The following is a 21,919-nucleotide window of genomic DNA, read 5'->3' on the forward strand; positions in this document are numbered from 1 at the left end:
AGATAAGACATCTATTTATCGCAATAAACATGTTTCCAATGAATATATCGGAGTTAGTAATGATGGATGCGAGCTTATTAGCATAACTGGTTATATATCTATTAATCTACAAAATTAGTTGGATGGGGCAAGGGATACTAGTGATAATGATTTAAACTTGGGAGTAAGTACAATTTTGTATTAGTATCATAAAAATTCAATACTTTTTATATTGTGGAACGAGATTTTATTATGAAATGATATGAAGTGGATATTAGACAGATGTTGTTTTCATTTGTTTCATATGTTTTAAACATAATTTTTTATTTATATTTTTCACAGTGCTCAAAAGGTTATTGTTTTGGGTAAATGTATACAAAGCGGAAAAAACTAATATTTTCTTTCTTTCAATTAGGTGACTTTAATTGAGTTTTGCAACAATGTTTGGTGTGTGTGACCCTATCGATGTCAACAACACAACAGAAGTCACAATTGATGTAGAAATTCTTCACTCAAAGTGTTATAGAGTCTTAAGTATATGTAAGTACGCGTTCTAAGTGAATTCGGAAATACATTTCAAATGAGCCATTCTATTTTAATTATATTATTTCAATTATAACTATATATTAAGATTTAAAATGACAAGGCATACGGTAGTAGATCCAGTCAAAGTGCCTTTATTATATTATGTATAATTCACATCGAAATATGTTTGAAATCACAAACGTGTACTAATTTGTTTAAATAACAAGTGATGAAATACGATGTAAATATGTTTTTGTAAACTTTCTAGGAAGCATACTTTTAAAATGGTAGCCCTTGCTCGATAGCATCACTAGCCCAGTTGTCAGCATTTTTGGTATTGACATGAAAATACGACTATTGTGTGGCATTTTATGACAATTGTTTTTAATTAAGGAATATAGTTCTCCCCCTTCTCTCGGAAAGCATTGATTACTTATCTGGATTTGACTATACTGGAAGTTCTTTTTATCGTTCGATTATAACGGTTGTAAAAGTTTGGTTTTTTCATAAATGTTGGCCTCGATCATCACTGAAGAGACATAACGTAATCCTGATATATATGATGAGTTTATTTATTATCCAAATATTCATTTAAAACTCATTGCAAATTTCTGAAGATTTCACTTCGTTTCAGTTTATGCTTCGGTTCTGGCTGTCGGAATTTTACTGTCTTTGACCATTGCTATGATCTGTTATCGAAGGTATGTATACATCACAGTGTTGAGCATTATATGCCGTCGTCAAAGTCATAAATGAAGTACAAATCTAAAAGTGTCATCTTAACTTTTTGAAAACTGTGTCTGACATACGAAAGACTGCGCGTTTCATTTGAACAACTGTATGTAACTACATATAGACAAATCGGTTTCCGAAATGATTCTTAATAAAACGGTTGTCAAACTTTACAAAACTGATTGAAACGATCGACAAGCTTATAAAGAATTTATATAGGTTGTTATAATTATTCCTACATTCAATAGGTAGCCTAATATCATAACTTTTTAACAGAAACATATTAGCACATGTATTATAACAATGTGTCTTTAAGTCTTGGTTAAGGTGGTTGGAATTTTCAACTTGTATAATTACGATTTAAGCATACTCTGAGTGAAGTACTCAGTTTAATAGCACATTGTAGGCCTGTACACAGTCAGGCTATCCGGAACATCTCTATCGATCTAAACAGTGAAAACGGTTTGTTTTTGTAGCAGTTCAGTGTTTTTGTTGTTCCATTGTTTCCCCCTTATAGTTGATATGCTTCCCTCGTTTTTGGTTTTTGACCAGGATTTGTTTTCGCTTGACCGGTTTTTGACTATTGAACAGTGGTATACTACTGTTGCCTTAATTTACTAGAACATATACTTTTTTATTGTTTTAATTTTGCAATTTGAATTTGAATTTTCATTTGGAGTTCAGTATTTTTGTCATTATACTTTTTGTTGTTTTATTAAACGTGTTATACATTTTTCATTAACTAGTGACCAAATAAACAATTCAATCGAGATGGCTCCTATATTACCGATCTATGGTGTTAGGCATACACCGATCTATCAATCTCAAGCGAGAAATTCATCAAGTGGAAAGAAAAATAATATCAAATAGAAAGAAATACCACATCGAAATTTAATTGATATTTAGTAATTTATAATTCATGAAATTGAATATTGGTGCCTACAATTAGCAGTTATATATATTGAAAACTCAACATCAATGTAAAAGGGATAATTAAAAGAAGTAAAATAGTTATCGACAAGTGTTTTGAAATTTTCAATATACATCCTGTGTGCATTCATCCTATTTATCCATAATAACTCATAATAAATGATTTACAATTACAGAAGAAAGTTTCATGGGGAAAAGAATTTGATTGGTGTATCTCCATGGAGAAGAAATAAGGGAAGACAGCAAGTCCAGCTTCTGTTGTCTAGACGACTCTCGATAAACGACTTAACAAACAGCGGCAATGATTTTGAGTTTTACATGACACATTCAAGCGATTGGAATAAGGGTGCAAACATAAACAAACTTCCCCCATTCCCATCTTCTGAAGACGAAGGACTACTTTTTCCGTCTGATGGTGTTAACCAAGCATCTCAACAAGAAATACCTGTCAAGTTAGACGTCACCACTGATAGCATTACGTGCATCACGACGTCAGTTGGAAGAGAAAGCTCAGAAAACGTAACAGAGGTCAACGTATCGGTAAGGAGAGGAGACAAATCTGGAGCAAAAAGGAAACCAAAGAAAGACAATGCTTATACCTGCGGTCAACAGATGAAAGGTAAGAGGTGTCAGAAAGACAATTCATATCAGAACAGCGATAGCAATAAAAATCAATTTGAGATTGAGGAAGCGAAAAATGCATACGACAAAAAGAACAATGCAGCGTGTGAGAAGAAGAAATATGAATATTCTTGTGTGAGAGTGGAGAGAGATTCTTCGTTAAAGAAACAGAATAACAGTGATTCGGTAAAAGATTGTACATTCCTTTCTCAGAAATTGGAAAACATTGAAAGTGACAGCAAATATCACTCATTCGACGAAACATATGACTCTGACGGTAAAATTGACATAGAAGCTGTTCTTAAATGGGAAAGCAATACTCTGAATCAGCGCCAAAGAAAAACAGACAAGGTTTTAGACTCTCCAAATTGGCGAACAATTGACCGAATAAAGTATTTCGAGAATGAACTGGCACATGCAAAAAGAGAGAATAATACTTTAGATCGAAAATACAGTCCAAAAGATGCCCTGTTCACTCAAAATCGCTTTACGTTTGACAATAAGGAACCCGTGAAGAAATCTGACAATTTCTTGAATCAAACCCATTGTTTGGAAGAATGCATACCAGATTCTCCACACGGCATCCCGAGGGACATGCACAAACCTCTGAATAAGAAATTGACAACTTTGAATGAAAGGAACAACATTTCTGACCGGGGTAATAGCCCAACAGATTTTCCCCCAAGTTCCCCAAACAGCCATACTAAAGATAGGAAGAGAAATGTCAATAAAGAATCGTCAATGTCAAATAAGGAGAACTACGCCTTGGATCGGAAAAATGATCAAATCGATCCTATTCCGGGTTCTCCAATCGGGTACAGAGGGGATCGCAAAAGACAATTGACAGTTTCAAGTGCGGAAAGCAAGACGTTGAATCGGAATCTTAGCCTTGTAGAGTTTCTCCCAAACTCTCCTGACAGAATTAAAATAGATGGTGCAATCTATAAAACGAGGAGCAATGAATGACTTCAGATAAATCAGAAAGTGAATAGCAAAAGTCATGGAAACTTACTTGCAATATTTTTTTTTTTGGAGAATTGAAAGCCCAATGAAGCTGTGTTTATTTTGAGAGGGAGTTATGTTATTACATAATATATTTTTTGTATTATCCATTGATACGGATACTGTTAATTCAGTGTACACTAAATCTAATTCAGTTCAATATCAAATGTATGTAACCTAATTATAACAGTTTAGTATAATTGTGGCCTATTTTAATCAAGCATAAACCCACAAGTTAGCTAAAAAAAAAGGTATAAGGTAAGTAACAACATTTCGTCAATTTATAAAAAAAAACACTTTTATCTCATTTATATAGTAAATAGTTGGACACTTTGTTAACTTAAAAATCAATTTTGTTGGTGTCTTTTGTCAAAATTACTACAAACTTTTTTGGCGTCTTTGTTAAGATGTTTTGAGCGTTAACTTTGCTTGGAATTTTGAGTCAGTTTTGTTGAGTGTCTTATATTTTTTTATTTATAATTTAGTACGCCAGACGCGCGTTTCGTCTATAACATAAGACTCATCAGTGACGCGTATATCAAAATAGTTATAAAGCCAAACAAGTACAAAGTTGAAGAGCATTGAGGATCCAAAATTCCAAAAAGTTGTGCCAAATACGGCTAAGGTCATCTATGCCTTGGATAAGAAAATCCTTAGTTTTTCGAAAAATTTCAAGTTATAACCTATTATGTCTGTTTTCGTTCCTCATCCAATCTATAGCGGCTGTCATACAAGTGGGATGTTGAGCTATCATTTTTTAACCCACCAGTTTCTTCGCAAGTCAAGGAATATGACAGTTGTCCTTCATTCCTTTTCGTTGGTTGATAAAGTCTGGCGTTTGATTTTGTTAGTTTGCATATACTTCCTCCCTTCTGAGTTTACATTGGAGTTCGGTTTTATTGTTTATACATTTTCACTAAGTTGGAATAAACTAAATTATTTTCAATTAATTACTATCACATATGATATTAATTCAAAGACTTAATAAATGTACTTATAATGTTTGCAATTTTTATTTTCCTTCACTGGAATCAAAATCGTTTATTGAAGGCTGAAATGTGTCAATAAACTCGTCATAGATACCAGGATTGGAATGTTGTATTTGTGCCAGGCGTGCGTTTCGTCTTCAAAAAACTCATCAGCGACGCTCGAATAAAAAAAGGTTAAAAAGGCCAAATAAAGTACAAACTTGAAGAGTACTTTTATATGTCAAAATATTTCGATTGAAATAAAAAAAATGTCTATTTTATTATCACTATGACAATAGTGTACCTTCTAAAGATTCCATTCTTTTAATGCATGGGGCAAAAAAGACTACTATAATACAGTGTTAACTTATAGTAGTCTCAGAGTTCATACAATCTGTCAACGTATTTTGTTTTTACGTTTGCAATATTTACACGTTTTTTGTCAAACTACGAATCGAATAAAATTGATCATCGAAATGATCTAATTTGTTTAAAAAAGAAGGAACAATACATAGCTTTACCTCCTACACAATATTTGTGTTGGTTAACGTTGTCCTTTTTGTACAGTTTTGGGGGATTAATACTTAATTACAGCAATACTGTAAAAAGATTCAAACATTTTTTTGAAAATGGCCTACGTGTGAAATAAAGTTGTCCCTACTCCTTTTACCGCGAGTGTGAAAGAAAGGCGAAAGATGCCAGAGGGATGTTCAAATTCATAAGTCTGTCACAAACTGACATAGCCATGGCAAAAAATACCAAATACAACATAAGTATTTATTTATACATGTTGCTTGAACGATCTTTCGTCCTAAAATTCAGTTACAGTCTGTTCTAGTATTTATACTAAAAAACTTAAGCTCGAATATGTTTTATGGCAAATTAAGAACGAATTTCTAATTTACAATCATTCAAGGGAAAATTACGTACAGTATATTAATAGTGCATACGTTTTTGATTTGATATCATATCATGATTTAAATGCATGATTCATTAACTCATGTTAGCAATTTAATTCCGAACGGCGTCCAATCACATTGATTTAATTTCTCTTCTAAAATTTATAATACATAGTTTTCCGTATTCTAAGTGCATAGTTTCTGATACCATTGTATTTCAATCACGAACAATAAGTGTCATCGTGTATGATTGGCAATGATGCAACAACTAGAACTGAAGGACTAAAATGTGATCAATGATAACTGTAAAAGGGTAAAAGTTATCAAAAATAGAGGACATATCTCCCGGACTCATGCTTTTGTCAGAAAACTATGAACAAATAATGTCCATGCTTTCAAAGTAACAGTTTTAAATATTTCTATGTATCCTAATCATAATCAAGAAATTATTTTAACATTCTAAAGTTGAAAACATTTGAGAAAGTATTAGGGATTTTTTTTTCGTTTAATATTACAATTGTTGGGTTTAAGCAAAGAATAGCTGCTACCTCTCCATATTCATCTATATCGTTCCTCGACCATAACGTAATCTTTGCCGGTTCCTGTACTGGTGTGTTATCCATACTAAAATGTAAAGTCTTATTTTGTTTTGTTAGTTTCAGAAACTAACAAAACCTTTAAATAGACTTATTAAAAGGGGATATAGTTACGATACTGTTGTCAGGTCATTAAAGATTGCATATTTTGGCTTTAACATTGATTCACTGATAGGGTCTTTGCATCGGAACTAAACACATTTACTTCTAAAAAAACAGTTGTTGGCATGACACGGGTTATGTTCTTTTCATATATTTTATGATAGTATGATACTAAACCCCTAACGGGAGGGATTGTACCTGATATTCATATGATGAAGACATAATCTTTCAATCAGTTTAATTGAGGTCTGGAGCTGGCATGTCAGTTAACTGCTAGTAGTCTGTTGTTATTTATGTATTATTGTCATTTTATTTATTTTTCTTTTGTTACATCTTTTGACATCAGACTCGGACTTCTCTTGAACTGAATTTTAATGTGCGTATTGTTATTCTTTTACTTTTCTACATTGGCTAGAGGTATAGGGGGAGGGTTGAGATCTCATAAACATGTTTAACCCCGCCGCAATTTTGCGCCTGTCCCAAGTCAGGAGCCTCTGGCCTTTGTTAGTCTTGTATGATTTTAAATTTTAGTTTCTTGTGTATAATTCGGAGTTTAGTATGACGTCCATTATCACTGTACTATTATGCATATTTTAGGGGCCAGCTGAAGGACACCTACGGGTGCGGGAATTCTCGCTACATTGAAGACCCATTGGTTGCCTTCGGCTGTTGTTTGCTCTATGGTCGGGTGGTTGTCGCTTTGACATATTCACCATTTCCTTTCTCAATTTTATTATTTCATAGGACGGTCTTTCCAATAGTCTATTTATCTGTGAAATCCTGTAAAATGGAGGTGAATATTTTCTAAAGTATTAAGATTAATGGTTTCAGCTTTTCATTTATATAATCCTTGCTTCTGTGTTAGATTGACACATGGTTACTCATCGGACAATCTGAAAGAATTATACTGACCCAGAAACAACGTCTTAGATGCATGATTTTTTATTAGTTGCTATTGGCTTTAAACTAGCTGTCATTAACTGCAAGTACTCTTAGATCTGTTTTAGTATATTTTTGTTGTGGGGATGTACAAGTACCCTGCCACGTCCACTCTGTGTTTTTGTTAGATGTATTACTGCTTTGTGCCGATCTAATGAGTTAACCCATTTCAGCTGATTTTAAGTTTTTCTTATGTTTTATAGTGCTGACAATCAAATATTCTTAGAAGGTAATGGTTGCAACAGGAGAGAACAACAAAATTATTTTTCACTAAACTCTTATCTTGGGTGAGCTCGGATTTTTCAAACTGGCTGCCATTCAAACTATACATGTGGAGTCATACATTCAGGAAAGTATGTCCTTCTCATTGCATTATAAGACATCAAATCTTGGTCTTTCAAACGTTCCCACAGTTGAAAAAACCCAGTGGTAACAGCATCCCTTGGGACAAAATTGATGTTTTCTTAAATTTGCAAAATTTTATTACATGCTTTAGTTATGATAAAAACAGACTAGTAAGGGACACTTTTTTTTTTAAATTAAAATGATTTATCATATTTGTTAATATCGGAAGCCTGTTTACTCAATTTGGATATTCTTTGCATGATTTTGTTGTCAGAAAACAACACGGAACAATATGATTGGGGGGTTTGAACATTAAAATTATAATATTTTATTGGAAGAAATATATGAGAGTGTTTTTAAATTTGCAATAGTTGTTGCAATACAAATGTATAAACTATAGTCAAAACTGCAAATATGGTAAAATAAAAAAATAATTGCCGGTGAAAGTTGGAACTAAGAAATTAGACTTTTCAGATATTGTCTCATGTGTTTGTCACAGGTTCAAAGCCTGTAATTGGTTGTCGTTTATTGCCGTACTATGCGGTATGGGATGGATTTTAATCATTGTTGAAGGCCGTATGGTGACCTATAGCAGGGTTACTTGGACTCTTGTAGAGAGTTGTACCATTGGCAATTTCTGTGCTATTTGGACTCTTGTGAGAAGTTGTTTCATTATCAATGAAACCACATCTTCGTATTTTTATGCCTGATGAAAAATACTGTAAGTTCAAAAATTAAAGGTCAAGGTAAAGTTTCACCATAATATTGTAGCAAATATGGCCGTATTTACAAATTTGACTCTATGTACATACAAACCCGTGTCCTTTGACAATTTTCGAGCATGGTTGCACCTATGTCTGTTTGATTTCATATTGTAGATAAGAAAGTGTGTTTATCACCGTTTTAATCTGTGATTTTTTTGTGGAAAGATTCAGTCAACCAAATGGTTCATTCTTTTTTCGCCTTCAATGCGTTCCTTTTATGAGCTAAACACATGCATAACTCTCATCCAGCTACGCGATTTAATTGAAGGTCACATGAATATGGTATCAATAAGGTCGAATTATTCACTTGCAATCATCAACGCTGTTTGTCAACTTATTTTGACAAAATTGAACCATATTGGCTGCCAAAGCGAATTATTATTTCATTATATCACTTTCATTTATGACTGAACAAAACAAAATCAATTATAAATGTTCCTTGTATCTCATAGCTATAAATGTCCATTTAAAAAGAAAAAAAAGATCAACAAAACCACATTTACAAAACAGTGAGTCAACATTACCACAATCGTCGGACAACTTTTTAAATAGATTTGTTGCAGTTTGATTTCGGTTTTTATAGACAGAATCTTCAAAATGCAAACATGATCGTCATGACAGGACATACAAATAGATAATCTACAGAAGACACCTTATTAGAGTTATTGCCCTTTGATGATGATTTTTACCATTTGTTTTCGTATGTGCTTTTAAAATATAATATCTTAAACTCTATAATAGTATAGTATATACTTTGAAAAGCAAAAATAATCAAGATCGGCTGCTATTGGGATTATTTTTTTTTAATTAAACACGGTCACTGTCAATTGTTGTAGATGCAGGTGAGTGAAACTGGCTCTTCTGGTAGAACCTGTAGTTTAAACTTTTGCATGCATTCCTCCAGAAGGTGCCAAAAAATAAAATAAGTTGGGATAGAGGTTTGAGATACGCTCTTTATATAATGCATGTTGTGAGTTGTATTGATTTAAATGTATAATATACGATGAGTCCAAAATTTCTCATGGTTTACATTTTATATACAAATTGTATAAGCCCAAAAGATGGGAAAATTTGAGTACTGTATTTTTTTCATTTAAAGCGAACAGAGTTATCTCTCTTTGTATTTTTTTTGTTTTTGTATTTGTATGCAGGGTAATAAAAATGATAAACCTGGGGTGTTCCCGACTGTTTTATCAACGAATGTTCTCTCTTTTGGCACTTTGGTATACCACTGTTAGTCTGTTACATTACACACCAAACGAGACCCAAATAATATGGGAAAAGGTTTTTACCTACGCAGTATATGAAAAGAATGCACACACAGAAATGTCTCGCCTTCTTAATTAATCATTGATATTATGTTGATAGTAATAAATTACAACTGTCACATAAACATAACATTAACCAAGAAAACTAAACCTTGACCAATGACCCATGAAAATGAGGTCAAGGTCAGATGAACCATGCCAGGCAGACATGTACAGCTAACAATTCTTCCATACAACAAATATAGTTGACCTATTGGTTATAGTTTAAGAAAAACAGACCAAAACACAACACTGAACACTGAGCAATGAACCGTGAAAATGAGGTCAAGGTCAAATAAAACTTGCGCGACTGATATATAGATCATAAAATATTTCCTTACACCTAATATAGTTGATTTATTGCATACAGTATTAGAAAAAAAGAGCAAAACTCAAAAACTTTACTTTGACCACTGAACCATGAAAATGAGGTCAAGGTCAGATGACACCTGCCAGCTAGACATGTGCACCTTACAATCATTGGAAACACCAAATATAGTAGACCTATTGCATACAGTGTAAGAAAAACAGACCAAAACACAAAATCTTAACTATAACCACTGAACCATGAAAATGAGGTCAAGGTCAGATGACACATGCCAGTATGACATGTACACCTTACAGTCCTTACATACACCAAATATACTAGACCTATTGCTTATAGTATCTGAGATATGGACTTGAACACCAAAACTTAACCTTGTTCACTGGTCCATGAAATGAGGTCGAGGTAAAGTAAAAACTGTCTATTACTTAGAAAAAGAGAAAATTTAACATTACAAAAAATCTTAACTTTTTTTCAAGTAGTCACTGAACCATGAAAATGAGGTCAAGGACATTGGACATGCCACTGACAGAAACTTCGTATCATGAGGCATCTATATACAAAGTATGAAGCATTCAGGTCTTATACCTTCTAAACTATAAAGCTTTTAAAAGTTAGCTAACGCCGCCGCCGGATCACTATCCCTCTATCCCTATGTCGGGCTTCCTGCTACAAAAGTCGCAGGCTCGACAAAAAAGTATACATTTTTGTAATTTAAATTACATGAAAAGGGTGGGTAACAGAAACCCAGCGCTACCCTCTTTGTCAATTAAGTATTGAAATGCCCCCCTCCCCCCTAGCAACAGCAGTTAACGAACTACCTCAAAGCTTTATATTTTAAAAGCTAAAAGACATGGATGCTTCATACTTTGAATATAGATTGATGCCTTATGCAGAGGCTTTCTATACAAACAAGTATAGAAAGTCCCTGCCTTATGTTATGACGTTTCTGTTTGTCATACTCATTGTCCATGTCCTCAGACATTTTCATGGTTCAGTATCTACTCGAAAAAAAAATTAAGATTTTTTTTGTAATGTCAATTTCTCTCTTATTATGAGTAATAGCATTAGTATATACATTTAGTATTTTAGGGTATCTTGCAAGGTCTGATGACCGTCAGACAGTTCATCTGACCTTGACCTCATCTCATGCATCAGTGATCAAAGTTAAATTTTGGAGGTCAAGTCTATAAGCACTGGCGGATCTAGAAATTTTCCTAAGTGGGGGCCCACTGACTGCCTAAGAGGGGGCCTGCTCCAGTCACGCTTCAGCGATTCCCTATATAAGCAACCAATTTTTTTTCCATAAAAAGCACACCCCCCCCCCCTAAATCCGTCTCTGTGGAATGATTGTAAGGTGTACATGTTCCAACTAGCAGGTGTCATCTAACCATGACCTCATTTTCATGGTTTAGTGGTTAAAGTTAAGTTTTTGTGTTTTGGTCTTTTTTCTAATGCTATATGCGACAGGTCAACTGTATTTTGTGTATTTTACAATGTACATGTTAGACTGTCAGGTTTTGGTTTTTTTTCTCCGGGGGAAATTCATCTAAATTATTTGCATATAGAATTGATGTCGCAAAACAATATGCATAGGCAGGAAAATAAGATGTTATGTTATATGATTATTAACCCTACTTTGTACTAGACAGACACACTGAACAAGATTTTTAAAGAGCTAGTTCACAAAGTAACTGACCATAAAAAGACATGTCATCTTACCAGATACATTATTCTGACTGTGCTGACCAGTTTTTGTCTCACCTGCCTGTTTTCTGTTCAAGTTAAAGACTTGGTACAGCAATTTTGAATTAACTAGCAATTTTCCATAATAATTTTTCTGCACAAGTTAGTTTAGAGTTGTATTACTATCTGTACATCTCAGTTTGTGGATTATTTCTAGAGGCTGCCCACAAAAAACAATGGTCAAACAACTTCGAATTAATAACATTGTTACTGCCAGTCAGATTGTAGGCAAGATATATCTGTCTCAGTATTTTATTGCTCTTCGTCCTTAATGCTGAGTGCTTAGTGGAGAAGCAGAAAATACTTATTATAAAATGTGTTAGGTTTGATCAAGCCAAGGTTTGAATCCACTACCTCCTGCACTCAAGACTAACACACTACAACACCATTAAAGATGTTAGGATGAGTTGCCCTCATCAGAGAACATTATTACCACATATGGTCTCCTCTTTGAGGCCTTGTGTGCTGAGTCTGCTGACAGACATGAAGAGGATGAGCGAGTGAGGCTCCTCTTTAACATAAAGAGCCAGATCTACCATATTCCTTTATACACATCAAGGACATGCTCAATAACTGCAAATTGTGTGTAAACTAAAAATCTCTGTGTACTGATATTGGACATGTTTCTATTTTTAACAAGTGACTGAGCTTAACCATTTGTGTTGATTTGGAAGGTATAAAATTAATGTGCAAAAAACTATGGAGTTATTAAATGTATTTTTTTGTTTTTGTGTGAAGAACCACAAAGAACCGCATCAATTTTTTTTTACAGGGTATGATATATATGGGAAAATGAATCTCATTTCGTACCCTGAAAATTTAACCACATGTGTGAGAAAATGTCTCATCTATGAAAAGAGCCATCATACATATGCACTGAGCTACAGATGAAAACGTTACCATTCATGTCTATGGAGAAACAATTGCCAGAGTTGGGAGTTACAGCACATGGATAAACATAGAGACCATTCAGAACTTGTTTTCACACTTAAAATTGTCAACATTGAAGCTTCATTTGGTCAAGGATGGTAGGGGATACAAAAGTGAACAAGCAAAAATCAACTTACAATAAAACTTTTTTTATTATTTCATATTTTTTCAAAAGCAAGAATACTCAATAACATGATTATCAGAAAAAATATATATACTATAAATATGGTTTTAACTATGCCAGCAGCTATAATAATACAACCATGCATAATTTGACTTTATGGTGCCCCATTTGATTGACAGCAGTTGAATAAAGTGGTATCCTAAAGTACTTTCCTTGGCTGCCTTAAGCTTGCTTCTCATAGGTTAACATCTTTCAAAATGGAAATTTGACAATACTAGTGTTTTTATCATCCATTACATACAGGGCAAGCGTGTATTTAAAAGTGACCAATGAATCACCACTACTGTTAGGACTTAAGCAGTAAAGCTTAGTTTACTTCCATTTAAAAGGAGAAAAAAACACAATGTTTATTTCTAAATTATCTTTGATAATATAGTTAAATGCACATTCACTGGTATCACTTCATCTTCAATATATCCCCCAGATTCATCATCATACATGGAGTTTAGTTTTTCAAGGATTTCATGAGTAAAACACAAATACAAATCTTCAACAAAGTAAATGATTCATCTTGGCATGTTTGCTGACTTTAGAAAAACCCTGAGAATTGGTCACAAATAAAGCCATAGTAAATGGATAAAAAGTAGGACTTGACCAGTACCATATTACTGTAAATAATTTAGGTTACTGCAAAACAACTTATCTTTTCAGATACTTTACTTTGCATTTAGCTCTTACCTCCCCATTTTACAGAGATTTAATTTCGCTATTTTCATATTAATTTGATGTAGTGAAAAAAGGAAAGATTCAAATTGTACATATTTGCATATTCAGTTGTACATATTTGCATATGGATGTTACTTTTCTATAATCGCAAACTATGCCCAAAATATTGATCTCGAAATTAGATGGTTTGCAGTAGCCACATCTTCATTAATTTATTTCACAACAGGACTATAGTTAACCTTAGAGAAACAAGCCTCTGTACACAACCTTCGTGCTGATACGCTTCTTAAGCCAATCTGTTTCAGCCATTTACCTTTCATTTTAACCTATGAAGAGGTTGACAAACAGTTATATCAGTGTGAAAAAAATATCATCATTTTATTACATATGACAATTTATCATATTTAAAGTTTTGACTTATTCAGTAAAAAAAAATTATGGAATTCTTAAAAGAAGGAAAACCCACAGACCACTTATGTTGTTTTTGATACATCCTTGGCTATGACTTAATAACACTTCTGGAAGTAAAATGAGAAAACCTCTGGAAGCAAATAAAAAAAAGAAAGATTACAAATCTCATTTTAGCAATGTCCTTTAAATAAAAACTCTAGTGAATAAGAACTAAAACTTAAATAAATTTTCCTTAAACTTTAAATAGCCCACTTACATTTGTATTATTAGAAAGAGTAAATGAAAGAACATCATTACTATTTTTGTACACAAATTTCAGAAGAAAATAGATATAGACTTAGTTTTTAGTTTCAGTTTTTACAATATGATGAAGGCTTTTCTAGGAATAATTACATCAAAAGGTTAGAACTTCACGGAAAGTGGATGAATTCCATCATTTTGTTAGATTTGTAATCATTTTATACAGAAAACAATTTAAATATCCAAATTATGTTGGTGTACCCCAAAATAGAAAAAGGATTTCTTAAACCCTTTTAGGCGTATCCATTAAGTGATTTTCAATCACTTCAGAAAGTCCATTATCGAGAAAATTGGGAAATCATACATTTTTAAAAATTTATGTACATGAAAAATTAAAACACCATCCCTTTTTTCCAAAATCTATTGTTTATGGTATTAATATCAATGTTAAAAGTTCTCATGAATAACTGAAGAAGTGTTTACTTAAAAAAATAAGGACTAAGTAATATTTTCCAAGTTTAAGTTTGTACAATTTACTTGATTACTGATTAGAATCTTGTCAACCTCTTCATGGCCAAAAGTTTAATCACAATGGACCTACCCCAGTGGACCTGTCCCAATGGACCTATCCCAGTGGACCTGTCCCAATGGACCTATCCCAGTGGACCTTTATATCAAAAATTACAAAATATGTATAATAACACAAGGAATAAATATGAATTTAAATCGATCAATATTATAAAATGTCACTGGTTTATACAGAAAATGTCAAACAATTTGAAAGTTCTGTTGAGCAGTAATATGAGCAGAAGAGAATTTTTCTTGATTTTTGGTTCTTCAAATCAACAGGAATTTATAATTATATTTTGTGCACTATTAAAAATATTAAAAAAAATAAAAAACATGGCAAAAATTACTTGAAAGTATCTATTCAAATTCCCTGCCTAAAACATACTTCCCCATGAAGCCAATTCATAATAAATTATTGATGATTTTTTATGAAAGTATTTTGATCTTCTTTGGTAGTTTTGAGAATGATTTCTATGTTTTTGGATGTAAAGGAATTATTAAATATCAAATTATTAAAACACTTGGTGGAAAAATGTGATTACACATTATAAGTTTCCTTCATCTTACACAAATATCATAGTAAGAGTTCTGTTAACAAAGATATAATTTAAATAAAGCACACAAAGTAATGTCCTGTGACAGAAATACCAAAAACAAAAATATGACCAAAGGTGTTTAATTATTCCAGACAAATGTTATAATACTTAGAGAAAAATGTAAAAGACCATGCTACTGTTTAAATAAATGTAATGTGGCATAATTATGTATAGATTGATGACAATTTGAATCATTTCAGTTACTGACTTCAAAATTTGAACTCTATAAACTACCAAATATTCTTCAAATGTGGAACCAATAAATAACTTTCAATGTGTACTTCTTTAAACTGATACTTCTAGATATGAAAGACAAAGATATTGTAAAAGAAACCATCGATTTCAATTTTGAATGGAGTTTGTGATTTGTTAAATCATAAAGATATGTATAAATAATTGATATAAGTATACACTTGAAAAGACATGATAAAATATAGACAAAAACAATAAAAAACAAAAAACAATTAGCACTTATCATATTCATTCATTAACAAGTTATTTGCTACCTTTTTGTGCAGGACTCTAAATGCAGACATTTTGTAAAATTTGTTCATAAAGTTTAAAACATTCATTTTGTAATTGACTCTGTTTTGTAATTTTTGGCGATATAAGATATGCAAGGATTAGATATATCTGCACTATAATTAAATGCTTGAAATTTGAAGAAAACTGTTGCAATTTGAATATGTTTTTCTGGTGCTACAAAATATGCAAATGTACCAAAAATAATCTTGTTCCAAAAAAATCTTAGCAAAATTGTACTATTGGTAAAAATACAAAAAGAAAACAAAAAAATTGTCTGACATTTCAAGATGTGCTTACAAATGTAGCATCAAACAGTTACAAAGTTGATTTAAAACAGAACTGAAAGCTTTTTTAGCATAATACATTGTAAACTATATTTCAATTTCTCTATACCCAAATGAAGTTGAGTTCTTAAGATTTTAATGTTGCATATATTGGCAAAAAAATGGCAATCAGAAAAAATCATCACAGACATTGTTTTGCTCAAGATTAGTGAGCACTGGACGGAATTTGAGTCAATTTCATATCATCATTTTTATCTTCAATACTTATTGAAGGCATGACCTATATATATCTATGTTATATTAAAATAAATTTCAATTACACAATCATTCTGATAAATGATATATCTATACAAAATTTACAACCTACATTTTATTACTTACCGTAATATTAATTAATGTTAAACAATAACAGTAAAGTATTTCTGTTTTTAAAGACTGAATAATTGTTGCATTAGAGAGCAGTGATTTATCCTACATTTTCACAAATAAATACAGGAAGATGTGGTATGAGTGCTAATGAGACAACTCTCCATCCATGTAACAATTTATAAAAGTAAACCATACTTTTATTGACTACTTCTTTGAGAAGTGTATTAGTATGTAGATCTCTGTATAACTAAGTCTTCTTTGAGGTTATCCATAACTCTTGTTTCTTCATCATCAATCCAATCCTCTTTCTTCATAGAACTATTTCACATACGCATGTTTGCATGAATGCTTACACTTAGAGAAAATTTTGATAAATATACAGCAGAATCCTGTAGTTACTTGTATGTGATTATTTCTTTAAGCATTTTGAATTTTTTTAATGGAACAATCTGTCAAATGGCTTTTTCTTCAAATGAAAAATAAGTAAAGTAGTAAAATGGACTGTCAATTAGTGTGTATTTACTCTAAGTCAAAGATAACTTTATTAATTTTCGATTGTCAAAATGATTTAAGTCACACAGTACAATGATATATACATGGCTACACATGTCATGATAATGGCATTGATAAATTGAGCTATTTTTATCTAACTTATAATTTTATAAACTCGAGAAAACAATTCCCTATAAATTAGCAGTCTTATGATAGCTTAAAGTACAGTCAACTGTTATGCAATATATGATATGTGCATGAAAAAATATCCTGAACTCATCAGTTAATAAATCTGTAAAGAAAGTCTTTGAAATGAATTAGACTATCAAGAGACAAAATGATTCAGACTAGAAAACAAACAATAAAACAATAACAAATAAATATTACGTAAAGCTAACAATGAGATGTAAATATAAAACTAAATTATCAATTACACTATGTCATGACTACTTTAAATAAAATTATTACCAGAGAAAAACAAATCTAATATTTAAATAAAAATATATCTAATACATTCTTTTTATGTACATGGCTTAAAAACTTGACTGAATGCTCATAAAGGGTTTATTTAACAAATTTATGATTTTCAATGCAATTTTCTATTCAATCTTTGCCAGTACATGTAATACCATACACAAAACACATTTAATATGTCTGTACAGGATTTTTAGTGGAAAATACAGAGAAAAAGCAAAAAGAAAATTGAAATATACTGTATGAAGGCAGTATGATTAACTTATTAATAATTCATACCACTATATCGAACAAAAGAGGCTTTCTTTGCACTTTTTTAATTGTCATACCACTTTTATAAATATTTTAAGAAAATGATAAATATAAAAAGTCTGTATGTAAAAGGTGTGTATAAGTATGTACACTGTACAATATTTAAAATAATAGTGAAACAACTTGCAAATGCATATATATATAACATTTAAAGAATGTTTTACCACAGACATGCACAATGACTGTATGACAAGTCCTTCTTCTCCTATCTGTTTTATTATCTTCTTTAGATAAATTCTTTCTTGATTGGCAAATCATATGAATGAAATCTATCAATATTCAATTATGAAAACAATTACATAAAAATTTCCAAGGTCCACTGTTTGGGATAAAGCTTCAAGATTTTTGTCATCATAAAAAACAACCAAGCAAATTAAAGCATTACGTATGTAATATAATATTTACAAAAAATACATCACAGCATATAGTATCACATCATGATATAAAACTCTATATGTACAATAATAACATAATACGCAGCTGATGTTGGATTCCTCAACACTTAAATTGGACCTATAATTTTTTTTTTAATAAAATAAGAAACATGCTATTTCAGCAAGAAATTTCACTATGAAAAATCAAGAATATTTGGAAAAAACACTTTCTAATACTTTTTTGGTTGAAGTCCTGCAATCACATTTATTTGAATATATAATAGAAACCCAATAAAATATCTGCATATGAAACTGAATATTACTAGGCTCATTGACAAATAACCTCTACATAGATTTTTAAACTGAGGTTGTCTCTTTAAAACATTTACTTGAAGAATGGTAGCATTGGGTTTCATATTGTACAATAAAGTTTTATAATTTAAGATAATTTGATTTCTTTCATTACACAAATATCTTAAGTGTGTTTTGTGCGAAAAATAACTTAACCCGAGTACCTCAAAGTGAATTTTAGAGAAAAAATTTGTCATATAGTAGTACTCCTAATTATTCCGTACAAATTTCTTGCAAACAACAGTTTCTACTTTTTACATACTTTGGGTCACATCCCTTCCCATTATCACATTTGAAATGTTTGAATGCTTTTGGGACTTTTTTCACCGAGTAAAAATATGAAAATAATGAAAAATAAAAACACCTGGAATGCGCACATAAGATGAGATAAGCATTTGTAGCAAAATTTAAAACAATCAGTTTAAAACAATTTATGTAACTTGTATATATTTATTTTTTATTTTTTGGGGCAATACAGATCAATATAATTTTGGATCATCTGATAATAGATGCAAAAATACATTTTCAATAGAATTCAGCACTTAAATGAACATAACAGTAAACAGGTACTCTTAGTGGATTTTTTTGGTATAATTCTTATGTGTACAGCAAAAGTATTTTATACTTGCAACAATGTTTGGGTAACCAATTTCATTTGCTATTAATGCTATTTACATATGTATTGAAGGTTAAATGAAAAAAATATAACTTATTCTAACATACAATAACACCTAATAGAGTAAACTTATTTTTAGATTTTCAGGTATGAATCTATAACCATATACATATATTGAAAAACTCTTTGTGAAAAGAATTTGAGTGTCTTTAGATTAGAAATATGCAAGAGTAAATAAAACCATTATCTAAAGATAAATGGAAAAAATGACAACATTTAAAACTTTTTGTTGCCTGCAACAACCATATATAAATGACTAAAAGTTAATATTAATATGCATGGTTGTTTTTTACATTATATGTGCTATTCCATGCAACAACACATATATTTTCAAACATATAACTGTACCTTCATGTTAATTGTGTTATTTTCATTATATGGTATGAATCATCTGATTTAGAGTAAACAGAATGTATAATACTACTGCATATATATCAAAAATTTATACAACCTCCCAAAAACCTAATCAAATTAATGTCCCCAAATTTTGATAGCTTATCATCTTGATCCACACTTGAAACTCTGAAAACTTAACAGGTAGCAATATATATTGTACTTTGTCTATTCCTTTTTAAATTTTTTTAAATGTTAATTTTAAGGGGGAAATTTGGAGGAATTGAGAGAGAAACCTTTTAACTTGAACTTAGGAATGATAAATACTGAATTTATGAAATTTACTTCTGTAAAAACTTTATCCACAATTATTTGTAGAGATTTGTATTAAATAAAAAAAAAAATACACAACTTAAATGTGCTCACTCTTCTGCAAAATTTACACTTAAAAAAGAAGAATATGTCACCATCTCCCACTGAGACTAGCAAGATCAGATCTAGAACTGTTTGTTGATCTTAAATTATCTGCATCACGAAAGTTCATACTACTAGCACTTGCTGACAATGAACTTGATGACATGTGTCGTGATCCCAGACCAATTGGACCATGATTGCCGAAAAGATTGCTCCCAGCACTACTACTGAGACTATGTGATGTTAGTCCTTGGATTTCACTGGCTGAAAATGGAGCATTGTTCAATGTAACTGGCAAACGTTGGGGCTGTGGTCCAAACCCAGGTGGTGCTCTTACACGTGTATATGTTGACGGGGCTTGGCTCATTAAAGATGCTTGAGGCATTGTGCTCAGTGTCTGTTGTTGGCTTGTATTTCCCTCAAAGTTACTGCTATCGTTGTTCATCATGGATTTCCTTTTGTTTAAATCTGGAAGAAAAAGATTTTGCTAATGATAATTCACCCACTATGATTACAATTACTATAACTGCACTATTAGGCAGAGGGAGGATATCAAATCAAAATCTTAAACATGCTTTAACCAGGTGCTCCGCAGGGCGCAGCTTTATACGACCGCAGAGGTCAAACCCTGAACAGTTGGGGCAAGTATGGACAAAACATTCAAGCGTGATACAGCTCTGAATTTGGATTGTGATCAAATTTTTGACATTACATGGTGTTTTTTTACACAAAACAAATGTCAAGATTTTACAAATTTTACAATTAAAGATTTCTTCTTCAAACTTTTTAAATCTAAAATTAAATAGATGACACAGCATAGGTTTCTGACACAGAATGAATGTGGTCTAATGAACTTAAAAGTTTGTTTTTGCCTTTTAGCAATTCACTATGCTGTTGAATATTAATCCTCTCAAAAAAATGTTTGAAGAAATTTTCTTTTTATTTATGAAATCTGAAATGAAAAAAATTCCCCCCCCCCCCTTTTTCACATCCCCATTTCCCTTTTTTCCAAAACTGATATCAAGTCAAATTTCTAATGGAGTTTGCAACAATAACTACTCTTTTCAATACATCATAAAATATTAAAATGTAAAATAAAGTGCTTGTTATCACTGAATGGTAAAGATTGGTTGGTAGTAAAAGTGAATATACATTGTTTATTGTATAAAACAATAAAAAAAACTTCATCAGCAACATTTTATATTGGCAAATTTCCAATGAAGTTATTTACATAAAGTTATTGGCAAATAAAAATAGAAAATGACATCATAGTCATGTCTGGCAAATGTCCAACATACATTATCTAAAAACATTTTAGATAAGATAAGGAAAAACAGCTTCATCAGCAACATTTTATATTGGCAAATTTCCAATGAAGTTATTTACATAAAGTTATTGGCAAATAAAAATAGAAAATGACATCATAGTCATGTCTGGCAAATTTCCAACATATATTATCAACTACTATTCTATACAAAGAAAGATAACTCCAATTGAAAATTAATTGCTATTGCACAATATTGTGCAATACTGTGCAATTGAAAATTTCTTGCTATTGCACAATACTTGATATGGAATCCTGATTTGGACCAACTTGAAAACTGGGCCCATAATCAAAAATCAAAGTACATATTTAGATAAAGCATATCAAATAAGCCCAAGAATTTAATTTTTGTTAAAATCAAACTTAGTTTAATTTTGGACCCTTTGGACCTTAATGTAGACCAATTTGAAAACTGGACCAAAAATTAAGAATCTACATACACAGTTAGATTTGGCATATCAAAGAACCCATTTATTCAATTTTTGATGAAATCAAACAAAGTTTAATTTTGGACCCCCATTTGGACCAACTTGAAAACTAGGCCAATAATTAAAAAATCTAAGCACATTTTTAAATTCAGCATATCAAAGAACCCCAAGGATTCAATTTTTCTT

At 31.4% G+C, this 21,919-nt stretch overlaps 2 protein-coding genes across 2 annotated transcripts in view; one reads left to right on the plus strand and one right to left on the minus strand.

The window, feature by feature from the left end:
• On the plus strand, nucleotides 1-4,793 carry LOC139488882 (uncharacterized). Its single transcript, XM_071274837.1, has 4 exons — nucleotides 1-163; nucleotides 395-519; nucleotides 1,139-1,205; nucleotides 2,343-4,793. The coding sequence occupies exons 2-4, from the start codon at nucleotides 420-422 to the stop codon at nucleotides 3,751-3,753; spliced, it is 1,578 nt and encodes a 525-aa protein (XP_071130938.1). The 5' UTR covers nucleotides 1-163; nucleotides 395-419; the 3' UTR covers nucleotides 3,754-4,793.
• Nucleotides 4,794-12,843: 8,050 nt separating this feature from the next.
• Nucleotides 12,844-21,919, minus strand: part of LOC139488880 (protein bicaudal C homolog 1-like) — a 72,115-nt gene continuing 63,039 nt past the window's right edge. Inside the window, exon 21 of the mRNA XM_071274832.1 lies at nucleotides 12,844-20,449. Coding sequence (XP_071130933.1) covers nucleotides 20,031-20,449 — 419 coding nt within the window. The 3' untranslated portion in view covers nucleotides 12,844-20,030. The remainder of the gene's footprint in view (nucleotides 20,450-21,919) is intronic.

The sequence above is a fragment of the Mytilus edulis genome, chromosome 9 (assembly GCF_963676685.1).
Source record: "Mytilus edulis chromosome 9, xbMytEdul2.2, whole genome shotgun sequence".
NCBI lineage: Eukaryota > Metazoa > Mollusca > Bivalvia > Mytilida > Mytilidae > Mytilus > Mytilus edulis.